This window comes from Chelmon rostratus, chromosome 19 (genome assembly GCF_017976325.1).
Source record: "Chelmon rostratus isolate fCheRos1 chromosome 19, fCheRos1.pri, whole genome shotgun sequence".
In the NCBI taxonomy this organism is placed as follows: domain Eukaryota; kingdom Metazoa; phylum Chordata; class Actinopteri; order Chaetodontiformes; family Chaetodontidae; genus Chelmon; species Chelmon rostratus.
Genome location: NC_055676.1, coordinates 21,945,637 through 21,964,590, shown reverse-complemented (window position 1 = coordinate 21,964,590; position 18,954 = coordinate 21,945,637). Strand labels below are relative to the sequence as shown.

The window sequence follows — 18,954 nt, the reverse complement described above, 5'->3', positions numbered from 1 at the left end:
GTGAAACATTTTACTGTTTGTTTTGTTATACAGGTTGAAACAATATAAAAGACCTGAAAATAAAAAATAAATAAATTGACCCAAACGGTTAAAACCTACAAAAGTTGAAATTTCATCTAATAAATTATTTAGTTTCGGTCAACATCGTGTCTTCTTCTTCATCTTCTCTGGTAATCTTGTTAAGGAGATTCTCCTGCCACTCATTCAACAAATGTAGACTTTCAGCACAAAACCACAAAAATCAATAAAAGATTTTCCTGGGAGCTCTGAGATGTTATGGCTGTCTCGTGTGATGTCTACGCTTTCTCCATCCTGATTTAATTGTTTTTGGATGAGGCCAAATGCTTAATCGGCTGCACATTAAGATACTGCAAAGCAAGCTGAGGCTGAGATACAAATCCTCTGTGTTCAGTCAACTCTGGTGAGGATGTTTTTCACGCCCTCCTAGAAATTATCTTTGCTGTTATGGATCAGCAGGTGATTTTATCTGGTGGATTAATTAGGTATAAGAGTTGTGTGCTTTTTTAGTGTATAGATGTTTAGAAGCATCAGCAGTGTCATTTGGTTGTCATTACAGAACACATGTCACCTCTGTTCTTACATTGATTAACTAAAGGTGCAGTGTTGTCATATTCTAATGTATTGTAGGTCAAGACCACTAGAGGGCAGTGTGATGCAGATTTAACTACTCAGAATAATGTACCATGTGCATTTAGATGGGATATTAGGAGCAAAGAAATTGCCGTGACAAATTGAAATTTTAACAGTAATAAGGATAGCTGGACATACACTGGACATCCAGGATCACCCTTTGGCCATACTTGGAAATTTCTCTTTGGAGATTAATAAAGTATCTATCTATCTACTTCCACTTTTTACAGTTTGATATGTTCTTGTCAATTTTACAAATGTTCTATGAAAAGAGATACATGGAGACAGAAAAGAAAAGAAAAGAAAAGAAAAGAAAAGAAAAGAAAAGAAAAGAAAAGAAAAGAAAAGAAAAGAAAAGAAAAGAAAATCAAACTCTTTGTTGTTGTAGTACCCATCCCAGACTGCGAGCGGCAGTATTAAAATACGAAGAAGAAATACGAAGAAGAAATATACTGCCTCCAAGGTCAAAGTTCACCAGCCAGCCTGTCACAACCAGCTAGCATTATAGCTAACGTCACTAAAGAAGACCTTCTCTGTCAAAATGGATGTAAATCAGGCGAAACAGGAACACTTACTCGCATTAAAAGGTATTTTAGCGTCACTGCAGCAACAAATAGGCCGTGATGCCAGACGTTGTGTTAGGAGTAACGTTAAAATAGAAGCGTTAAATCTGCCAGCGCACCGGCTGTTGTCATTTGTTGTTGTACGATGCTAATAGCGCTAACGCTAGCCCAGACACTATCAAACTTTGACATTTGATAATATGCAATCACGACTGTTTGTGACAGGTGCAGCTTTAAAAAGTGCCATTTTTGGGGTAACTGGACCTAAAAGCTGAAATCGAAAGATAATGTAAATGCTGACAATACATTGTTGGACGAATTATGCCAGCTACCTTGTACGTTGCTGTTGATTTGTTGGCTAATTTGGCAAAGCTACTTCACGTTAATGTCCTGATTCCTGAGTGAATTATTCGCCGAAACACTCACTTGCTTTGCTATCTTTGCCAAACTGCCTGTAAATTGTGCTTGTCACTGTGGAGAACCTCTGGCAGCCAGATTATTTGTCAGGAAGCTACTTAGCCAGTAAACTTGATTATGTTTCTGATGAAGTTGTTTATATGGTTTATATATGTACTGACCCGTGATCTTGCTTTGGAAACATAGATCACAGTGCACAGGCTTGTTGTTGTTTCTTGTTGCAAGCTGACCGCTGCTGAAATGTACCTGTAATTTATGCATTACCACCAAAGTCTATAATAAATGATGATGTGTTGTAGTCTTATGTTGAAATGAAAACCATGCAATGTATTTCCCAATTAATACTGATGTTATTGGCACTGGCATGAGCTCAGTTGAGTGGTAGAGGTTAACTCTAACACCACAGCAACATCACCACAATAAGTAACCCACTTGTGTGACCAATCACTAAGCTATGTCACTTTCCTTTACACCTTTGCAGTGATGCGGTTAACAAAACCGACACTCTTCACAAACCTGCCAGTGACGTGTGAAGATCGAGATCTGCCAGGTAGGCTTCTGCCTGAATGGAATTTAATTCTCTGTTTAACAGGTCCATAGCAGAGGTATGATACAGGCGTAAGCTAATGCTAATGCTTTTTAGTGTTTTCTTTATCTATAGTTTGTAATTAACGTTGCATTTTTAACTCCAGGTCATATAACTGTGGATCTATTGAGTTTCTATTGCTGTGAATTTACTTACTTCTCCATTGTTGTGTTTCTTATTCAGCTAATTCTTAGCTGTCTGATCAACGCCACACACAGCAGCTTGGTGTAGCTGGGGAATCAAATTCGATCAATTATCCTCCTGCTGACTGATCAAATCTAGCAGCAGCCAGCACACGGGATGGGCTTCGAGAATACCTTTGAACCTGTTAAAAATCTAACCAACATGTTTGCGGAATTAGGTTGTATGCATTCATCGAATAGCTGGCGAATAGTTATTTTAAGATTCGTTAGATCAAGCAGCCCGCATGTCAGGACTGTGGGAGGAAACCGGAGCACCTGTTGGTAACTCAAGCACACATGCCCCCTACGAAGAAAGGCTATTGCTGGTCGGAGCTGTTTGCAACAGGTCGAACATCTGAGCGATCGTGCAGCCTTTGTTTGACTTGAAAACCACATAACAGTCCCGTTACTGTAGTATTATTTGTTGCTGTTTGTCTTTCTTTTCTTTTCTTTTTGCCCTGTGGATCATAGAGATTCAGTCTTCGCATGACAAACCAAAAAAACAAGTTTTCTATTCCTTTGTTATCAGTTGTGAGTTATTCACATACCTGTAAAACTTTAACATAGTTTAAAAGAACCCAAACTTTTCAGGCTCTTCACTCACATTTTACTCCAGTGAATTCGATCGATGAATGTGATTGAGAAATTGACCATCAGGATTTGTAAAGTTGCTTCAGAACACCAACGTCAACTCGAAATATGAATGCTTGGATTTTTGAGAAGTTCATGTCACCGTTTCATAATAATGTGCGCAATGGGAAGCAACACAAGGCCTGAGACCAGGCCCACGTGGAGGTCTTACTTCCACTTCTTGCTTCTATGAGAGCTTCTGCTTTTCTGAGTGTTCCTCTCCAAAATAAAAACCAATAGCTAGCGTTCGCCGTGGTTGCATCACGATTTAAGAAACATCCCACTCGAGACAGCAGACAACACTTTCATGTCGGTGTTAAAATATTTATTTGAGGGAATAATGACAAATAACTTGAACCTCATTAAAGAGGTCAGTCCCCACCTGCAATAATGAGCTATGATGAGTGTAATGATGCTAATTTACTTGCTTGTAATGTAGCCTGTAGTGTTTTTGTGTTTTGTAATTTATTCACTCACTACAAAATTCCATTTCAATTTTATGACTAAACGCCATGTTCTTTACAATCTAGATGAAATCGGCCCATATCAAAGACCTTTTGAACAGTATTTTGCATTCGCTTTAGATCTAGTGCACATCTCTATAATAGATTTACAGTCTTAGATCCTGTTCCAAAATTGAGATGGCAACCCTGCTGAGACTGTCAGTGTTTGTTTCCCCCCCTGTCACAGTACAGCACAGAGAAATGTTTTGCTGCGCTGGTAACTGAACTCCTTAAACTCCATAAATCACGTTGACACTTCTAAGTAGAATCGCTATTTATATAAGAGTAGCAGTGAAGTGACAGCTTATCTTGAGGTGCACAAAGATGAATGAATTGAATTTAACATTAGAAACATGAAACCGTTTCCACATTTACCATAAACAGCTGCTCTGACTGCAGAATCTTCCACATTGATCTTATTGTTTTATTGATAATAGAGGTAGATCTATTAGTCGGAGCCATAATAGTAGTTGTTATGTGATATTAGTGAGTGCGTTGATCACATAGTAAGATGTATGTGGCTGACATGTTGGACAGAAATTTGAACCCAATTCAGATCCTTTTGGTTCAGCCTGCTTTGAAACCTGATCCTCAAAGGTCCCGTGTTTCTCTCTCTGATCCTCCCTGCAGTTCGAAGAATACTCAAACACTGTTGTAAAACCTTAGTGTGCCAAAACATGGTTTACATCTTGGATATCTTTACAGTCCACGGGTTTGGCTACAGACCTGTCAGTACTGGCTGTGATTTCAGCAGTTAATGAAAACAAATTCAAGTTTAACTTTTGCTACAAATTTGCTGCAACTTTCACGTGAAAACACCTGGAGCATTTGTGTTTTAATGTTGTAGTTGATGCAAGCAGCATTGTTCTGGAATGAACCCGCTGGGATGGGACAGGTGTGTCTCATATTGTGACCAACTCCTAAGATCCTAAAGGTTCTATGTATATATATGAGAGTTTTATATACATTAATATACCGGAGCAGCAAACAACTATTTTGGCAGAATGCAGTTCGAAGCACTCAGCTGAAGGCATTCACAATCAATTGAAACCAGCAAACGTCAGCTACATGAAACATGTTTTACTTGATGTTTCAGGTTGCTAGCATTAGCAGGATAGCTAGTAAGCTAAAAAAAATATGTTACCTGGATCTAGGTCACTCAGCAGATCAATTAAATGACTCATTACTAGGCTGAATACACAGTTTATTTCGACCAAACCAGAGTTGGTGAGTTTTATTCAGTTTCTGTGGATATTGACTGAAGTGTGTTTTACGTGATTTGTGAGGTAAAATGACAGTTTTTTGGCTTTGAGGAGAGCAGTAATAAGAGCTGTTTATGATTAGAGGGGAGGTTTGTGTTGGTCTGAGACGCTGTCGCTCTACTGCGACCTCTAGTGGCAGAGAATGTCTTGAGTTCACATCCTTTCTGAATATTGTTTTTGAATGTATTTTTTTGTTGGTAACTTCTATTTTACGATCCAGACTTTCTTGCTAGCACAGGGATAATTAAATAAGCATTGCAACAAACACTTTGTTGATTGTTTTGTCTCGTGCGTGCTGCAGCACTCAGTGGAACGGCAGCCAAATGTATCAACAGATGTTACATAAATTACATGTTACATCTACATGTGCACACAATCTTTCTGTGTTTTTGCCTCCATAGGGGATTTGTTTGGTCAGCTTATGAGGGAGGACCCATCCACCATCAAAGGAGCAGAGATTTTAATGCTTGGAGAGATGCTTACATTACCACAGAACTTTGGGTAATAAATGCTAATTAGCCATTGGAGGATTAAAAATTAACGCTAACACATTAAGTTCTTTTTGTGGTGCAGCCTTTCATTTTAAGGTTGAAAGGTTTAACCTTTCCACGTCTCTGCGTTACACAGAAATATTTTCCTCGGCGAGACCTTCTCCAGTTACATAAGCGTGCACAACGACAGCAACCAAGTGGTGAAGGACATTCTTGTGAAGGTATTGTAATAAAGATGAAGAAATACCTGCCCGACACTTATCACACGCTTCACACTGACCTGTTCTACCACACGGCCCTGCTGTGTCACGTGATCCCGCACAGGCTGACCTACAGACCAGCTCCCAGAGGCTCAACCTGTCAGCGTCAAACTCCGCAGTAGCAGAACTCAAACCTGAGTGCTGCATCGATGACGTCATCCACCACGAAGTCAAAGAGATCGGAACACACATGTGAGTGCTTTTCCTTCAGTGTGTGCGCTCCCTTTTTATTGCTATAGCGTCGTATCGTGCCACCGAAATCAACAACTGACCGAGTCGAGGAAGCAATCAACACAGGTGAAAAGGCTTACGTGTTTATTTCCTCTCCTCCAAATTGCAGCTTGGTTTGTGCTGTCAGTTACACCACTCAGTACGGGGAGAAGCTCTATTTTCGGAAGTTCTTCAAATTCCAGGTGAGTTGTGTTTGGGCTTTCTCATTGGACGACAGTGGTAAACTCGTGCGTGAGCTTGGAGGAGACCTGAGAAATGTCACAGCTCTACAACAGAATATATGCAATTACCATCCAAGCTATGGATGTGGAGTCTCGCTCTCGGTTTGTGGACTCATTGTAACCCTCACCCCTTCACTCTCGCAACATATTCAGTGAGACCTGTGCTAAGATTTCCAGTCTGATTAGATAAACATTTATTTCTGCCGAATGGAGCTACAGTGTGAGAAGACGACAGCGTTCAGTTTGCAATCTATTCTCAATCAGGTTTTGAAGCCGCTGGATGTGAAGACCAAGTTCTACAACGCAGAGGTAAGAGAGCCGCTCTCAGGTAGCAGCAGCATCATACACATCACCGTCAGCATACACACTCCGTGCACTCGTATTCCTCGCCACATCATTCTGCAGATACAAGAACTGCATTGTCTTGACATGCAAGTTCTTACTGTAGCATTTATAACACGCTTCATATCGTGTTTCATTTCATAGATAGGAACATTTCCAGACGCTATTAGGGGCAGTTAGTTTAAGACGGGCCTCCTGGAAAACCCTCGTACCTCCAGAAACAACTCAACTTAGTCAACTAAACAGACACACGTGCTGCGAAATCTGTTTTTAAGAGCTGGAGGTCAAGCGTTTTCCTCATGGAGGCGACAAGCTTTTGCCTTTTTTTCCTCATTTTCATGCAGTAGCTTTTTATATTAGCGGTATGCAGATTTTCATTGTCATCGTCTTTTGGCATGTAACCTCATTTGTTCATTGTGTCTTGTATTTTATTTTCTCCATTAGAGTGACCTCAGTTCTGTGGTAATTGTTTCTTCTGTTCTCATCGCTGAACATTAGCTTCTCCTAATCCTGTTTGGTGCAGCAGACTTTGTCTCTCTGGGGCCGATAGAAAGGTGCAAAGCAGAAGAGTGGAAAGTAATGTACGATTAAAACAAACTCCTAAACAAGTGATGTGCGTATATTCATTTAAACATGCTGGTCCTTCACATGAACTTTCCATTATTTCTCTTTGGCCCTCTCTTTGGACTCTTTCTCAATGCTTTCTTGCAAACTCATCCTACACAGGGCTCGGACTGTTTAATTGAAGTTTGCGGTGTCAAATTGTGGTGGGTGGGGATTGCTTTGATTATACAGTTCATCATCATTGGGGGTTATGAGTATGCACTATGTTCTCATTTTCTATTTGTCCAGATGGAAATCATTTTGTAACATGGCAGACATGAATGATGGTGCTTAGATGAATCTCATTTGCTGGGTTTAAGGCCACAGTGTGATGCAACAGGCCAATTAAGGTCCGTCATTGACGAAAGAAGCAAAATTACTCCAATCATTTACCATCGAGTCTTAATTGTTTCCTACATTTGATTGTGTGGAATGAAGCGTGAGGTGTCAGGTATCGATTGGAATGGCTTTGCATGGATCAGAGATGCTGAGCGCTGTGATTTCGCATTAACCACATGGTCCACGGTCGGTTCTTGTGTTACGAATTGCAGGCATGAACTAATCTCTGCTTCTCTCTCATTGCATCTTACTGTATAGTAGAGGTTGCACTGAAAGTATCAAGCATCAACTGGTTGTTCACAGAAAAACAAGGATTGACAAACGTTTGCAAACACGTCAAGTCTTTTTTAAGCTATTGAAGTTATATTATGGTAAGTAGGCCATTAGTCTAACATTATTTTTCTATATTTGTAAGTTACTTTGCTTTTGGATATGAATAACTGATAAACATATGGTCCATATTGATTATTATTATCCATAATCAATGTCAGTTTTAAATATTTTAGAATAGAGGCTGTACTGTCAGGTCAGTAAAGGCCTTCAAGGCTGCTGGTGTCACAGAGGCGATTACATTCATCTACACATGTTCGTCATGTTTTTGAAGTAAAAGCGTCTCATTGGGAGGCTGGCGGAAAGCAACAGCAGTTCAGTTCATCTAAATGAATCTCTGATGCAGACGCCGTGGCTGCTCGAAGTAATCTGATTGGTTAAAAACACACAACTAGTTGATGTTTGAGAGAGCAGTTTGAGTGATTGTCGTTGTGCAGCCCCTATTGTACATCCGCTGGTCAGCACTTTACTAACACTGTCCTCAAAGGTTCACTGAGCAAACTGAGTAGAATTCAATTTCTGTAATGAATGTTTACGTGTTTTAATGTTTGTGTTCTGAGGCTGGTCGATCAATTGATTACGTGACCCTCACAACACCTGAAGAGTAGCTTCAAGGATAGGTTCACATTCAGGTCTGTCTCCAGGCAGTACTCACATACTTACAGCTGTTTGACGATTCCTCCTGTTCACACTGGCATTGAAATGATCCCAGGCGAATATTTGTCCAGTGGAAACCACAGATGACAAAAACCACCGTCCTGTTTTTGTCTGACTCAAGTGGGTGTTTTCCGAAGTTACCGTCTTTTTAGCACAAAGTTTCCTCTTTTGGTTTCCCTGAGCTGCTGTGGAGGGAAAGCAAAACAAGACCAAAATTCATTCTTAAAAGATTAACTTTTAACTTTTGCCCTGTTGTTTTGTCTAATTCAGACGACTGAAAGGCCCGTTTAGCTTTGGTCAGACTTTAGGGGGCTGTGGATTTTGTGGATTTAAGTTGGAAACAGACCGCCTCCGGTGAGGACATGTCTGGCTGCATCGGACCACTAACCGCTGCAGTTTGTTGTGTCTGTTTTTTATTGCGAGCGAGCGGCGCTTGGTGTCGGCTCATCTGTTTTCAAGCAGGAAAAAAAAAAAAAGCCAGCCCGGTCACAAACTGTGCCGTATTACAGCTAAACAGCAGAGTCATGTTTATGCAAATCCAGAAGCTACGAACAGTCCGTCAGCTCGTCGGATCCAGCATGCACCACGCAGCTGGATCTCCTGCCATCCATAGAAAATAAATAAAATGTTTAACATTTAGCACGCACAAGTCTGGGCCTGACTGGAAATGGTGTTTGTTAAAGGCCACTAAAGTTAAATACTACACCCTGATTCCACAATAAAATGGGATGCTGTACAAAACAAATAAAGCAAAATTTGCTGATCCTTCTTGACATGCACTCAGCTGTTTGTGCGGTCCTTTACACTGAAATCCTCTGAGGAAGGTATCTCTTCATGGCCAGTGTGCACAGGAGGAAAGCTACAGTGAATGAGACGGACTTGAAAAGATGTGGAGCTATCCTTTAAACCGTAGGACTTCGCACAAGCCTAACCCCTCTTAATACCTAATGATGAAGTTGCTCAGTTCGCCTTGGACTTCATGTAACTGCGCTTAACTGTGAGCAACAAGTCTTAGTTTGACTCGTGGCTTCTCTGCTCCAGACGGATGAAGTGTTCCTGGAGGCTCAGATCCAGAACATCACCACCTCACCGATGTTCATGGAGAAGGTCTCTCTCGAGCCCTCCATGATGTACAACGTCACAGAGCTCAACACGGTCGCCTCCGGGGACGAAGGGTAAAAGCACTTCAGTGTGACGTTGTTGCAAAGAGATGAACGGTGGCGTTTACTCTCATCTTTTACGCCTCACTCTTCTATCCATAACCTTTCGCTGCCAGAGAGTCCACATTTGGGAAGATGTCCTACCTGCAGCCCATGGACACCCGGCAGTACCTGTACTGCCTGAAGCCAAAGCCGGAGTACGCGGAGAAGGCCGGCGTCATCAAGGGCGTGACGGTGATAGGCAAGCTTGACATCGTATGGAAGACCAATCTCGGGGAGAGAGGGAGGCTGCAGACCAGTCAGCTGCAAAGAATGGTACTCGGATGCTTTTCTATCTGTATGCTACTCCCAAAATCAAAGGATCTCATGTATTTTATCCTGGTCTGTTTGCTTTTGTTCTGTCCTTGTGTGTCCTCCAGGCTCCAGGCTACGGAGATATCAGGCTGTCTTTGGAGATGATTCCTGACACGGTCAACCTTGAAGAACCTTTCGACATCATCTGTAAAATCACCAACTGCAGGTAAGAATCCATCCCACACGGGACGACCTTGACGTGATGAAATTGTTGGATTACAACCAGCTTTTTTTGTTGTAGTGAAAGAACCATGGACCTGGTGCTGGAGATGTGTAACACCAGATCGATCCACTGGTGTGGAGTTTCAGGGCGGCAGCTGGGGAAACTGAGCCCCGGTGCCTTCCTCTCTCTGCCCCTCACACTCCTCTCCTCCGTCCAGGGCCTGCAGGTACGAATCAGGCTTTTTGGGAAAGCTGTCGGCTGATGTCCTCGTGCCGCTCTCGCTTGCTGACGTCTTTCACCTCTTTGTTTCAGAGTATTTCCGGATTGAGGCTCACAGACACGTTTCTGAAGAGGACGTACGAATACGACGACATCGCACAAGTGTGTGTGGTCTGCCCGTACACGAACAACGAGTGCTAGGAGTTTTATTCACCTTTTCCTGTGTGTGTTTTAGATATGAATGGACCAACAGTGGAATTCTGCGCAAAACGCTGACATTTCACTCTTTTTGCAACCTGAGGGGATAATAATGTATTTTAAAATGAATTGTGAATAATATGCATCACTTTATTTGAAAATAATGATGTACATGTGCATAAATGTTAATAAAAATCTGTAATCTTTGATTTCCTATTGCTTTTCAAAACATATTTCATGATGTCTGTGGTGGCTTTTGTCATTAAAAATGCTCCCAGAGAATATATGAGAGAAAACTTTAAATTTTATTGTCATTTTTGAATGCAGTATATAACTCTGTAGTCTGTGTAGCACATTATCATCAAATGTGTTGATTCGAGGGATTCTTTGATGTTTTACATACAGACAGAGACAGACTGACCTTATATAGTGGAGAAGTATTTAACCTGCACCGAGGTTAGAGGTAAGAGGTTAGTCAGTTACAGCCTCTGTTATATGATGGTGACAGTTTGACTGACGTGTTTATTAGATGAAAGCACTTTTAACACCTTATATTTAATGTCGTTAATGGACTCCTCTTGGCTCTATAAGTCTCATATTTCTCTGCCACCTCCACTGCTTTTGTTCCACGTGTCGTGACTCATTTTGGCTCAAGCTGCCTATGATTGCTTCTTCTTGATTATATTAGTCATATTTCAAAGGGAATTTGGATAAAATTGATTTTGGTAAGTAACTGCTGGGAGTTTTAATTTATTTCACTGGTCTGGATGATAAAGAGGACGCAGCTTCTCTGGTAACTTTGCTGCTGTTGAAGGGGACGCCGGTCGTTTAGTGTTGCGCTTCCAGAAAGTTGAGGAATTTACAAAAGGCTGAGGTATCCTGACTTAAAGTCCCAAGAATGGGTCCAGCTCCAAATGCATTGGATCCTACATTTCCCATGATGCAACTCAAAGGTGTCTCTCCATAGAGTCAAAATCATGATGAGCTCATTTTTTTTTCTTTTAGCTTCTGTGACTCATTTCTCATTGGGCATTTTTTCATCATCTAAAACTTTCCTGGTTTTAACAAAGTCAAATGGTTGCTTTGTAAACACAGCGCAGCTCCCATGAACGTTTTACAAGCATCCATAAAATCCACCAACGCTCTTTTCTCTCTTTTTGCCGTCTGATAACGTCAGCGTTCGCTAAATGACCCCTCCACTCTCTCGGATCCACTTTACATCTTTCACAGACACAACGACACAAAGGCAGACATGCAAGCATGAGTGTGAGTAGTTGCTCCACTTCAAGACATTTATTCACGTTTTAGACAAAACATTGTGCTGCCCTAGCATACCTATTTGTTTCCATAAAGCATCTGATCTCAAATACCAGATTTAAGAGCATGCAAAATGAACAATCTGAATACTTTGTTACTAGTTAATGAACAATTAAGTCGGCTTAAAGGGGGGACATCTGTTTTTGCTAAAGTGCAATAACAACATGACGCAGGCTGCAAACACTGCTATGCCATTAAACGGTTGTCTTAATCAAAAATTAAGTACTCAATGAAAAGCAGTGATGTGAGTCCTAGGTGTTCAAGGACTGAATGGTCATCCGGTGAACAAGTAGAGCGTTTTTTGTCTACAAAAATAATATGAAACAGTATGCAGTACAAACAAGGTAATCCTGATGTTACTGTATGAGAAAAAGCCGAAATGCTCCCTGCAATGCTGTAAAAGTACATTCCTCCCTAACCCTCCATTCATCATGACTCGACAGAAGGACCCTAAACTCATAACATGACGAGGGCAGTGTGTTCAGCACATACAAAACACGATCTCTGCAGAATGTAGAAGCTCTGAAGACAGAATTTACTCATGTTCTCTCAGCAGGCTGAATGACTTCTTGGCTCTTTTTATGATTGGGTGTTTGCAGTATGTTTTGCCCTAGATGTGTGGGATGTTTCCTTTCATGGTCCAGACTCCAGGCCCTCATCTCTCCACTCCAGAGCTTTTTTCACAGTAAAGTGCCGTTCGACCCCATCCTTGTCTCTTCATTCCAGCTATGCCGGGGATTTGACGTTAAGAAATGGGTGTAGAGATTGTAATCGCGCCATATGGTTGCCCTTCCTTGGGGAAAAAAAGTGAGACTGAAACAAAAGTAGGGCATGTTAATGATACAGGTACAGTCATGTGGAATATATGGTGAGCTGGGGTTTGGCTGTAAGTATACCCGAGTAGATCATGAGTGCTCCTCGGCGCTGCCGCTGAAGGAGCGGCTCCGGATGTGGTTCCTTAACTGCTCGATCAGCTCCGGGTTCTGCTGCTGGATCTGCTGCGCAAACTGCTGACCCCTGACAGATGCAAGTCATACAGTGTACAGTGACATTTGTTCCATATTAGAAAATGAGGCAGAGCAAAAAATAGCAGAAAAAGGTTGCTTTCAAGACTGGATGTATACATAAAATTAGAGATTATTATTATTAATAACAATAATGGGAAACAAGGACAGAAGAGATAACAGTGGGACAGAAAACACAGTGAATGAAAAGTAACAATAATAATATTTAAAAGACAAAAAAAGAAACAGATAAAAAAAGACATGGGCACATAACAGAAGGATGAGATAACTCTGTTTACCTGCTGAACTGCTTTCTAGCAGAACAATAGCTCACACAAAGCAAGATGAGAAATAGATCTGTTTCAACTGTACAGTAAAAGAACAAGTTCCCCCTGAGAGACGGTGACCTTATCTCCTCACACTGTGGACAGTTACAGTAAAGCTACAAGGTGAGACTAAATCAGATTCTCCTTCTGGCTTTCCTGGGAAGAAATATTATCAGAAGAGAAAGTGTCGCACCAGTTTAGAGGGAACTTAAACACACTGTTTCAGCCAATGTTTCACCATCAATATGGGTGTTCAAACATGTACAACTCATGTAAAACTAAAATGAACAGTCATTTTAATTTTTCAGCTGAGCGTACTTACGCTTCAATCAAGCTGGAAATGTCTGACAGTCCGCCCACTCCTGCTGCAGGGCCCCCGACGGCGTTGGACATCATTCCTGACATACTGACCGCACAGTGACACAGTGGCAGTGAGTCAAAGCACGCTTAAAAACTCCACGTTGAAGCAACCCTCAATGCAACCAATTAATTGTGACACTCACAGCTGTTGTACTTGTTGGTTCTGCATCACGCTTGCAGCCTGCGGACAGAACTCGAGCTGAAATCCACTGGGTCTCTCACAAATGCATTAAAAGGACAATTTCTTTCTGACTGCACTGGCAGGTTTGTTATTGTGTAGTGCGGTGGGCCCTGAATGCACACAGCGATTTTGATTTAGACGTTGCTTGTCTTTGTTGCAGCAGTAAAACTCATGGCATGCTTGTAGAAGCGTTCTTGGCCCGGCAGACGTTCCCATGTGTCATTATTTAACAAGTCAGGATTCCCCAGGCCTGGACAGGGTCCTGTCCACTGCACGATAAACACACTTGATTAATGGGCTGACTGTTTCTCATGGGAATGATTAAGGAAAATATCTCGTCTAACCTTGCCAGAGTCAAAAAAAGCATAAGACAGCTGTCTCCAGGACAAGTTTACTGAACAGCAGAGAACCTCTACTGCACCAGGCTTTAGATGTGCAGTGCATAAATTCGGACTCATGCTCTCACCATGCTGATGAAGGCGGGGTTGTTGATTAAACTAGCCATGTCAAATCCCAATCCAGCAGCTATCTGTGGCACACATTCACAGACAGAGGTCAAAATAATCACAGCTAGCTAACATATGTGAGCTTTCTGTGGGTTATACATTATGTTGCATAAGGAAATCAAGGCTGACGGAAGGATACAGCTTGTTTTTACTCACTGGGCTGGTTGCTTCTTTCTGCTTCTGCTCTGCAATCTTCAGGTTGGATTTGTAGGTGTCATTCTCGGGGTCTAACACCAAAGCTTTCTTGAAGTAGGAAATTGCCTCTGGATACTTGTTCATGGCTGTCAAAGCCAAACTGGAGCCACGGATTAAAAGAGAAATGTTTTAATCGGGTCGAACTGAACATTTCTCCTGACACAAACAGCATGTCTTCAGTCCGACTCACCCCATCCTTCCATACGCTTTGCTGTAGGTAGGATCAATCCCAATGGCTCTCTCGCAGTCGCCCGTTGCCTCTGTATAATTTCCCAGTTTACTGTGAGCTGCAGCCCTGCAAAGTGTCACATTCAGACCCCGAGCTTATCTTCATCACATCATGTCAAAGTAACATCATGCAAAACAATGGCCGTGTGAAGTCATGTTGCTAGTTGTGAATACCTGTTGCAGTAGTACACAGCGTTCCTTAGGTCCAGATCAATGGCCTTTGTGTAGCACTCCACTGCACATCTGTAGTTCTCCTCCTTCATGTGATTGTTCCCTGAAATGAATGTTTGGAGTTCACACATAGAAACACTGTGGTTACAACATTGGGCCAAAAATGTTGGGACGCCGAGTGAATCATAAATAAAAACTGTGTTTACCACCAGCTGCTTTACAAAGTGTTCCCGAGCTCATGTAGTAACATCCTTTATACATTCATGTGTTCACAAAGTGCTAGACCTCCATACCCAATCATAGTACTCTCACCTGTTACCAATCAACCTGTTTACCTGTGGAATGATCCAAACAGGTGTTTTTGGAGCGTTCCACTTTAGATATATTGTCTTTGTGCTGTTTTCAATTGAGTATATGTCAAAAAGCAAATTATCACATCCCAACTTTTCTGGAATAAAGGTTGTAATTGACGGTTAATTTTCAACATTTATTAATTTCCTCTTGAGCAATTAATCAATTAATCGATGAACTACAATGAGCCACTTTTTTTCAGTTCACACATTGTGAGTTACCTCTAAGTGATTTTAACAGTCTGAGCAAAAGCACTTGATGTGTGGTTTGTAAATATTATGTGGGCTGACGGCAAGATGAAGAACACAGATGAATAATAAAATAATTAAAAAAAATATTCCTCTGAGCTGAAACATGCAAGGTAGTCTGTTCCTGATTACTCCTGTTTTCTCTATTCCTCCTATTCTCCACCCAAAGAGACGGTTCATGGAGAAGCTCATTATATTCATAATATTACTTTACCAATAGATAATGATCTGCTCCAGAGGGAGGCGCAGGTTTGAAATCAGAGTTCAAATGAAGCGTTTTAACATTACCTTCATTCTTTAGTTGCTCTGCTCGTTCGATGTCCTCTGGAGATGGGGAGGTCTCTGGGATGGTTAGGTTGTCATTCTGAGTAAATGCAAGATAGAGGGATCATTGACGTGACTTACTAAACAAAAAAACATTATCATGGTGGACATTTTTATTTGAGAGGAGGAAAAGCACAGCTAATAACATTAAAGATGATTCTACTCTATATAAGCGAGCCAGTAACCAGAGCCAGCGTGCGCTGGAATGCAGCCATGGCAACATTAGTCAAAATCGTCTACTGTGAGAAAGGTTTATAGTGTTGACTGTGGATAATGCAACACAGGTTTATCTTGCTTTAATCACACCCTGATGCTGCACAAGTGTTGTGGTTGCATGAACCATACTTCCTTCCTCTGCTACCGCGCCGGTCCCACGTTTTTGTGCAGCACCCACCTTGAGCAGGGAATTGAGGAAAATCTCCGTCAGGGGCTGCGGCACAGCAAGATGGCAGTCACTGGAGCTGATCTTAAAGGTAGTCTCCAAACACTGTATCGCTACTGCAGCCACGGCATGATGTTGATGAGAGACATTGCATTTGTGAGACAACAGCTTAACAATCGGCCTCAGAGTTAACAGTATTAGAACAGTGAGTCAGAACTTGGCTGCACACTCAGAGTGAGGAATTTAAACTGTCCTGTTCAGCCTTCATACTGGATAAAACACACCACCGCACACACTGCACATCATACTCTCTGATGATTAAACCCACTCCTGTTTATTCTCTACATCAGGACAGTGAGCTGGGAACATAATGCATATTAGCTTCCTTCTGAAATGGACAAGAGCAGAGTGTCCCATATCCGCAAAGACTCTTCAAAATGTAAGTGCACGGTGCGGCTGACCTACCTTCGAGGCTCTCCTGCTCGTCAGAATTCAAAGCACCGCAATGTGTTTGATCTCGTAGGAACTGCACAATAGAGAACGCCAGACGCTTCTCCACTGCCATTTTTACTGCTGGGAACAGGAAGTTGTTCGGAGTGAAACATAAAGGCACCCACACACCAGCGACTATATTATTCATAGGGTGACACTTTGCAAAAAAAGCACATGTTAACTAATACATGACTCATGGTGAATTAAAGCAGGGTTTTTATGAATAGCTGCATGAGTTGTTCGCTGTTTAAAAAGTGATCAAGCATGCGAAAAATATGAGCTTTTGTGATTTGTTAACACTCATCAATTAATGTTCCATACATTGATTTATATGTCACCAAATTAGACAGAATCTAGTTACAAAGAGACCCAACTCTCAGAGGACAGATGCAAACATCTGCATGTTGCTGCACGACCCAACAGAGACATACAATATAAACTGTGGGCATAGGCTTAAATACGTCTGATTCGTAAACTGGCACTTGCTATAGGCGTTTTTAATAATAATTACAGCAGCAAACTTTATTTGTACAGCACCTTTCATACAAGAAATGCGGCTCAAAGTCCTGAACAACAAAAAAAAAATTACATGTACCTTCACATAAAAAAAGACAGAATGAATATAAAAACAGGGATAAAAAAAACATGTGCAGTAAGATGGAGAATAAAACCACTGAATACGTAGTAGCTAGTTTAAAATAGAGGATAAAGGATGGAAAACACAACAGTTTAAAAGAAGTGGCCTGCATCAGGAAAGTCACAGCTAGATCAATGAAAACTTGTGATCCATCCCCGAGCTTGTAAATGTGACATGAATAAAGATCGCTGGGTCATGTAGCAACACGTCGGTGTTTGCATCTGACTCCCAGTTTGATAAAAATTGCAGATATTTCTAGGAGAATTGGCACTGTTGTGCTTTCAAAGACGTGGCTCAAATACATGCACCTGGTCTAAGTTACTGGATTCCAGCTTTTGTTGCCACAGGCTGTAAATCAATTCAGTGTGTGAAGTTAGTGAATTAACAATCATTACATGATTATCTATTAAACATTAACTAATCACATGAACTCATAGTGACCTGATCATTTATTCGTCATCATTTACTATCAAATACTCATGGCTAATTAAGCAGGAATGAAAGTGAAAAAACAACATCTTTAGTTAACATTTATAGACTTTAACATTCAAAAGCTAATAATAATCTGCTTCACCTGGACTGTGTGGGTGCTCTAACTGTTCTAACTTCGGCAGAAAACTCAAGAAGATGATTGAGAAAATACATTTTCAGGGCCTTTAATTCATGCATTTAATTATCGTTAGCTCAGCATGTGTTTCGAGCTCTTTTGTATTATTGAGCTATTAGTCATCAACACTATTATTATTTATGTAATATGTGGTTAGATGAGGTTTTAAATGGTTTGCTGAATTTTGCCAAATCTCAATCATCCATGAGGACCGCAGGTCTTTAACATTTCCAGGGTAATTAGTAATCATCCGGGCTGGATTATCAACGAGAAGAGTGGGCAACTGTCCTGCAATTTCCTGCACACCAATTGATTTTTGGGAATTTAATTAATTGCATTTGCTAAGGAATTCCTGAATGATATCAGCTCATGCAGACGTGCAGTACTGCTTTGTTTCATGGGCTGCATGCTGACATGGTGCATGCTCCTAAATAAAGTGGTGCTAAATCAAATTACCACAATGTGGGCCTGACAGCAAATTCTTGCCCAGGGCCCTTTAAACAGGTCAGTCCAGCCATGCTATTATCTATTATCGCCATTATCATCCATACTAGAATGGATGCTGGTGGTTCATTTGGTTCTTGTTTCCAAGACAACTTACAGGAGGATGAAAGCAAAAATAATTCCTGCTTCCCAACAGCTGGCTGTGGCATTGTGTGTTTTCTCTGTCTGACCAAACATGAGTGCTGTGATGTGACTGCGTGCAGAAACTGATTCGCAGATACAAGCAGTGCATCATATTTCCATCACGTGCTGAGGCCATTCGTTGTTATGTTCGTTTAGGTTTGGCTGGCAGAGCCACTCCTCCCTCCGTGTGTGTTGACACACGTAAATGCAGTGATGCAGAAGCTGTGATGTAATACCACAACGGGAGGCGAGATGTGTTTTTTATCCGCTATACAGGTATAATATCTCTAAAATGCAATGCATCCCCCCAAAAAATATATAAGCAATTACACAGGTAGCTGTTTGCGATATCTAAAAAGCCTGTCAATAACAATCGTCCGGACAACACGGCTCGTGCAGCCTGAGTGATGCTGACTGATCGATCCCAATCCGCCTGCTGGGGCAGTAAAACAGCGCGAGGAGCGGAAACACGGGTCAACCTCAGATCCCTGCGAACACTATGAAGCTAATTTATAAATAACATTGTGTCAAAGGATGCTATTCAGTGTCCCCCCGCCCACCTACCTGAGCTCTTATCCAGCTGTCTGCTGCTACCGCGTCATGAGGACTTATGTCAGCCCGAGCGCATCCTCCTCG

General features: G+C 41.5%; 2 protein-coding genes across 3 annotated transcripts; one reads left to right on the top strand and one right to left on the bottom strand.

Annotated features, from left to right (window-relative positions):
• The first annotated feature begins 1,114 nt into the window (after positions 1 to 1,114).
• On the top strand, positions 1,115 to 10,669 carry trappc13 (trafficking protein particle complex subunit 13). Its single transcript, XM_041959982.1, has 13 exons — positions 1,115 to 1,238; positions 2,113 to 2,181; positions 5,196 to 5,295; positions 5,422 to 5,506; positions 5,610 to 5,737; positions 5,886 to 5,958; positions 6,262 to 6,306; positions 6,784 to 6,801; positions 9,310 to 9,443; positions 9,545 to 9,743; positions 9,848 to 9,948; positions 10,024 to 10,171; positions 10,258 to 10,669. The coding sequence occupies exons 1-13, from the start codon at positions 1,193 to 1,195 to the stop codon at positions 10,363 to 10,365; spliced, it is 1,254 nt and encodes a 417-aa protein (XP_041815916.1). The 5' UTR covers positions 1,115 to 1,192; the 3' UTR covers positions 10,366 to 10,669.
• A 976-nt stretch (positions 10,670 to 11,645) lies between these two features.
• sgtb (small glutamine rich tetratricopeptide repeat co-chaperone beta) lies at positions 11,646 to 18,953 on the bottom strand. Of its 2 annotated transcripts, none has more exons than XM_041960239.1 (12): positions 18,883 to 18,953; positions 16,421 to 16,525; positions 15,968 to 16,071; positions 15,538 to 15,613; positions 14,654 to 14,753; positions 14,442 to 14,546; positions 14,213 to 14,351; positions 14,017 to 14,079; positions 13,513 to 13,550; positions 13,332 to 13,415; positions 12,576 to 12,696; positions 11,646 to 12,492 (listed from the first exon to the last, which is right to left on the bottom strand). In XM_041960239.1, the coding sequence occupies exons 2-11, from the start codon at positions 16,518 to 16,520 to the stop codon at positions 12,585 to 12,587; spliced, it is 921 nt and encodes a 306-aa protein (XP_041816173.1). In that variant the 5' UTR covers positions 16,521 to 16,525; positions 18,883 to 18,953; the 3' UTR covers positions 11,646 to 12,492; positions 12,576 to 12,584. The 2 variants fall into 2 exon arrangements, with proteins under 2 accessions (XP_041816173.1, XP_041816172.1); XM_041960238.1 differs by having other exon boundaries at positions 16,421 to 16,528; positions 18,883 to 18,904.
• Position 18,954: the final 1 nt, after the last annotated feature.

Coding starts and splice junctions, on each gene's coding strand:
- trappc13 (XM_041959982.1), top strand. CDS start 1,193: ATGGATGTAAATCAGGCGAAACAGGAACACTTACTCGCATTAAAAG. Junction 5,507..5,609: donor TGAAGGACATTCTTGTGAAG/GTATTGTAATAA, acceptor GATCCCGCACAG/GCTGACCTACAGACCAGCTC. Junction 9,949..10,023: donor TGTAAAATCACCAACTGCAG/GTAAGAATCCAT, acceptor TTTTTGTTGTAG/TGAAAGAACCATGGACCTGG.
- sgtb (XM_041960239.1), bottom strand. CDS start 16,520: ATGGCAGTGGAGAAGCGTCTGGCGTTCTCTATTGTGCAGTTCCTACGA. Junction 16,072..16,420: donor CGAGCAGGAGAGCCTCGAAG/GTAGGTCAGCCG, acceptor CCGTGGCTGCAG/TAGCGATACAGTGTTTGGAG. Junction 13,416..13,512: donor AACCAACAAGTACAACAGCT/GTGAGTGTCACA, acceptor CTGTGCGGTCAG/TATGTCAGGAATGATGTCCA.